Source organism: Punica granatum, chromosome 1, assembly GCF_007655135.1.
Source record: "Punica granatum isolate Tunisia-2019 chromosome 1, ASM765513v2, whole genome shotgun sequence".
Taxonomy (NCBI): Eukaryota; Viridiplantae; Streptophyta; class Magnoliopsida; order Myrtales; family Lythraceae; genus Punica; species Punica granatum.
In genome coordinates, this window is record NC_045127.1 from 54,000,022 (window position 1) to 54,005,239 (window position 5,218).

The 5,218-nt window shown below is 38.8% G+C and overlaps 1 protein-coding gene across 2 annotated transcripts; it reads right to left on the minus strand.

Annotated features, from left to right (window-relative positions):
- Positions 1-2,156: 2,156 nt before the first annotated feature.
- LOC116192486 lies at positions 2,157-3,884 on the minus strand. 2 transcript variants are annotated; one of them, XM_031521046.1, is made up of 2 exons: positions 3,529-3,884; positions 2,157-3,364 (listed from the first exon to the last, which is right to left on the minus strand). In XM_031521046.1, exons 1-2 carry the CDS (start codon positions 3,803-3,805, stop codon positions 2,535-2,537), a joined length of 1,107 nt encoding a protein of 368 aa, XP_031376906.1. In that variant the 5' UTR covers positions 3,806-3,884; the 3' UTR covers positions 2,157-2,534. The 2 variants fall into 2 exon arrangements, with proteins under 2 accessions (XP_031376906.1, XP_031376905.1); XM_031521045.1 differs by having other exon boundaries at positions 2,157-3,367.
- Between the last annotated feature and the right edge of the window lie 1,334 nt (positions 3,885-5,218).

Genomic DNA, 5,218 nt, shown 5'->3' on the forward strand with positions numbered 1-5,218 from the left:
CTCTATCTACCCAATGAGATTGCTTGCAATCTTAAGTTACCATGGATAGTTTAATTGTTCATAAAAAAAATACATCTAGTAATTCTTAAGATGCCATAGATATTTGATCTTATATTGTATCACAAACAACATAATTACCTGATGGCACAACATGGCCGATTAATTAGCAAAAGGCCAGTGGATGCCCCCAGTGAAATTATGGGCCACCCGGCAACCCTTAGCAAGTTAGCAGCCCATGAATACTTTCTAATTATCCACATACCGTCATAATCTATGATTCAATCGATATCAAGTTAATATTGCTCGCCTTCTTGTATTAAAATTCGTAGGCTAGGGACTTGATGTCAAGACACAGAAAGTGAACCTGCTGCACATCGATGACATATCATATAATGGTAAAAAAGAAGTATATATATTTAATAATGTAAGACATTTTCAAGCAAAATAAATATATATGGTTTAACCATCAAGGATGTAAATGAATACAACATACACTAGATGGAATCACTTATACAATCGATAACTTTGTTTAATTGTCAGATCCGGACAGCAGTTACCACTTATCGGGGATGAAGTAACAAATGCTAGTTTCTCCTAAATTGTGCACCCTCTTGACACACACATAAATATTAAATAGTCCTTAAATGCGTAAATTATAACCAATTCCATATTGTGGTTGAATTTTTAAATTAAAAGAAATATTATTAAGTTGATTATCAAAAAAATATATATCAACACTTGTTAGTTAATGATCAATGTCATTTTTGTCTCTCCCAACGTTGTGTCACGAATTAATAGTCCATTACCATCATGTTTGAACAAGGTGAAGGGCCTGAGGTCAGATGGAGAGTAAGAAGGTGTCTAGTTTAAATGCAAGGGCGCGAAGAGATGGCATATAAGGAATTATGAAAATATGGGATTAAAGCAAGAATATAGAATTAACCCCACACTTTTTATTGAAAAAAAGTACAGGGAGATAGATAGTTAGATAGATAGATTAATAGATAGATAATAGATAATAGGTAGATAGATATATGACAATTACGATTAAAATTATCGATCCCTTCTTCTTTTATATTTTAATTTTTTCCGTGTCACCGTTGCCTTGTTTTATTATAACTTTTAAATTTTATTTTATTATCCATGAAAAATTCCGTGTTAGCAAATTTATATGAGGCACTTGTGGTAAGGAGAACAAGAAGAAGCACAGCAGCAGGAGAGACCGAGAGAGCTCCAAGAAAGCATAGCTCCGACTCCGAAGATAACAGACTCAAAATCAGGCGCTGCAATAGTTTTGAAGACTCAAAATCAAAGTACAACACTTCAAAGAAGGTAGGAATTGTAGGATTCAACTGGAAAAGAAGGGCAAAGCAAAGCTAGGGCTTCCTCAGTTCTTCGATAATCTCTCAACTTTGACCTCTGATTGAAAGCCGAGAAGAAGAGAATTGAAAGTAAAAAATAAAAAAATCGGGTCGAGGCTTCTTGATGGACCGACCGAACAAATGGGCTGGGCTTGTGCTAAGTTGGGCTGGCAGTGTAACCGGTAGTAGGATCGGTTGACTCGCACCGATTCCACGATTGTGCAATTCAACTCCCGATCCAAGCCCGATCCTACTACTTCGATCTGCCAGGTGAAATCAGAATCGCTTGCCGTCCCTTGAATCGTAGAATCATACGATTTTACGACTCGAATCACGATTCTAACAATCATGTTATGTGGGTTAATGGCTCATACAATTGATCGAGTCAAGCTCGATCCTCGATCGACTAATTTGTAGCGGCTCTATATGATACACGAGCTTTAGCTTCAAACAAGCTAGCTTAGCTCCATGTTTCTATATATATTCTTGATCTTGAGCATGCAAGGTTTCTTTGAATTTGTTAGCTAGCTAGCCAGGGGCCAGGTTTTCGAAAAGGTTTATGTGGGATGTTATATGCTGAAAATCGAATGACTACCCAACAGAGACATGAAGCCTGAAGGGGCGGAACCGCAGAGGACAATTTCGTGGTCAAATTAATTTCGAATATGACCTTAAGTTAACGAGTCGTGTATTGTTCTTCCACATCTGGTAGCCATCCCAATATAATGTACCATGAGGAACAAAACTACAATATTTTGGATTGGAAATGCAAACTATTCAATTAGTGGTTGAAATTGAAGGCAGGGGAAAGCAAATACATGCATGCAGATAATTCTGCGGAAAAAAAACTATGAACTTGATTTTGCCAAAAGGAAAAAAAAATCAAATTAAGTTATATACATATGTGTGGTTTATTGGACGGGGAGTTAGAACAAGGATGCATGCATATATTAATTAGAAAGTGGTATTTCAAAGTTCGCCTTTGGGAGGACCCATATAGGCGGTGGCATGAGTCCCTTTCCAGAGCCTACGAAATCAAACGGCTTACAGCACTGACTCTCGAGATCGAAGACACCCATGTCAATCGCTCCAAATGGCTGGTAAGGAGCTCCAATTGGCAAGTAAAGACAATCATCTACGTAGTAGATGCAGTTTGCTTTGTACTCGGGGAAATCACGGAGTCGAAAGCAGCAAAGACTCGTTGTGACCCAAGAACAGAACCATATCGTCGAGCGTTTTAATGAGCTCCGGCTCTGCTACTAACTGCGTCGTCGACCCTTCTTTTTTCTTCACCTCATAGACTTCGAAGCGTGACGTGAAGCGGTACCTTATGCAGCCGTTCTCTTCTATTAGTTCGCTGGCTTCAAGACACTCTTTGATGTCATCCCGAACATCTTTATGGGTGCCGATACTCTTATATGTATGAATCCTGTTAATCCAGAGGAGATGTCCGTAAGGTGTCCCAACAAGGTATGTCATGCCAGGCCAAGCACTATCAAGTGGCCGTTCGGCTGGCCATCTCAGAGTAACAGAGACGGAGTTAGATTCGAGTTTGTTACTGCACACATCGAGGCACATCAATGAAAAGACGTTAGCAGCATAAAACTTTCCGTTGAAATAGGTTACTTCTCTGATTAGGAGTCCATCCCATTCGACATGAATCCATGTGCTCCATCCGCACTTAAACAAGGCCAGCCTTCCGTCTTCGTAAATGGCAAGAACCTCATAGTTGCCCGGAGCCATAGAAGGATCAGCAGACAACACAACTTTTTGGACTTGATATTCGTGGTCGTAAAACCTGTGTTCCCCAAGTTCTTCTTTAGTCGGAACCTTACTCACCGGAGGGAGATGGATGGTTGCTCCAGATAAAGGATTAAAGAGTGTTAAAGCCAAGGTCTCCTCGGTGAAGATCAACCATCCATGTGAACTACAACACCTCTTATTATAAGGAACACGAAATCGGGAGTCCGTCACTATCCTGTTCTCGACCGCATTGTACCAACCTGCTGAAAAGTTTGTAATTTTATGTGTCATTATCATTATTAAATGCATAAGATAAGATATGGGTTCGAGCGAAATATACAACGAAATAAAGTTTCATTGATCATGCCGTGGTATTACTATTAAAAGAAAAATTAAAAAGGGGCATATCTCTTCTTACACAAACCTCGATGTGTCGGGCTGTTGTCCTTTGCCGGAATAAGAAGGACAGGGAAGAACGGCCTTTTGTGAGTTAGGGCCTGATGATCGCGTGCGGCTGAGAACCAGTCCTTGCATACAGAAGCAAAGTGTATATAATCGGAAACTTCCGGCACTAGTCTTCCCAGTATGGAGAGCAAGAGGTCTCTCGGCAGCGATGCCCAATTGTTCGCCGACTGCTCTATCGTCGAACATTCCTTGCCGAGCACAGCAGAAGGCGTGTATTTGCAACCGATACACTTCATTGTTTCGATTTCTGGAATAACCAGTAGCCAGAAAGGATAATAGTAGTTTTCGACCAAGGGCTGAGACGGAGTCGCGAGAGCGAGGACGTCGGGGAGAATGGGGAGCAAGGCTGAGTACGTGTAACACCGGCCTGCGTATGGGGATACATGTATATATAATTGTTAATAAGGAAATTATTTCTTCTTTCTTTTTGGGTAAAAAAATAGACAATGGAAATTTCCCCAAAAAAAAAAGACTATGGAAGCTCTTAATTAGGCAATTTATATCGTGATATCTTCATGTCTATTATATCTTCTGGAACATTTACATCTTAAAGTTATTTAGTCCCGCATCATGTAGTTTCCTCTTTCATCGAGCTAGATTCCAGGAATTTGAACTTTCCTTTCCATGGTCAATTCATTACGATTCCATGCTAAATGAACCCAATTCAAATGAGAAAATTTTAGATGATCCTATCTCAAATGACGTGGTGAGGAAGAACCAATAAGAATTCTTTAATGAATAATAATTATAGCAATTATTCGAGTGATTAGCACCAAATCCTTAGTTTTATGCATTTCAATTTGTGCTTCCTCACGCCACGTGGCGAGGCAGGATCACGCAATTCAATTGATGCAACTCCTTTTTTTTTTCCTCATAAGAAGTTAGCAATAAAAATGAAAGTTGCCTAGGCCTAACTCTACTTCCGTTAAATGTATACTAGAGAAAACACCCACATCGCAGCGAGAAAAATATTCATACAATCATGAGTAATTTATGATGTGGATTTGAAACCATTCTTACACACGTATAGCTCTTGGTAATGCCTCCAGACATTTACTTGGATATAAATTTTTTTATATCAACCGGCTTGTGAAGATGGACCCCGAGAGAAGAAATATAGATTGTTGTAGAAATCGATTGAATATTCTATGTATGATGATTCTAAGTACCTTCAACATTATTAATTATGATTGAAATTCCTTCTTTTCCTTTTGGATCGAGAAAATTATACAATGGAAAATCTGAATAGCATGTTAATTAGGAAACTTATATGTATATCGTCAATCATTTAATTATACCTTAGTCCCATCAATCTTGATGTTAATTAGGAAAGACTTTTCCTCTATCTACCCAATTAGATTGCTAGCAATCTTAAGTTGCCATGGATAGTTTAATTGTTCATAAAAAAATAAAACTAGTAATTCTTAAGATGCCATAGATATTTGATCTCATATTGTATCACAAACAGCCTAATTACCTGATGGCACAACATGGCCGATTAATTAGCAAAAGGCCACCGTATGCCCCCAATGAAATTATGGGCCATCCGGCACCCTTGGCTGCCCATGAATACTTCTAATTATCAACATACCGTCATAACCTATGATTCAATCAATATCGAGTTAATATTGCTCGCCTTCTCGTAGGCT

Excerpts from the sequence above, each read along its gene's own strand:
- LOC116192486 (XM_031521045.1), bottom strand. The coding sequence starts at position 3,805 with ATGAAGTGTATCGGTTGCAAATACACGCCTTCTGCTGTGCTCGGCAAG. Across the intron at positions 3,368-3,528 it reads CAACAGCCCGACACATCGAG|CAGGTTGGTACAATGCGGTC; the intron begins GTTTGTGTAAGA and ends CAAACTTTTCAG.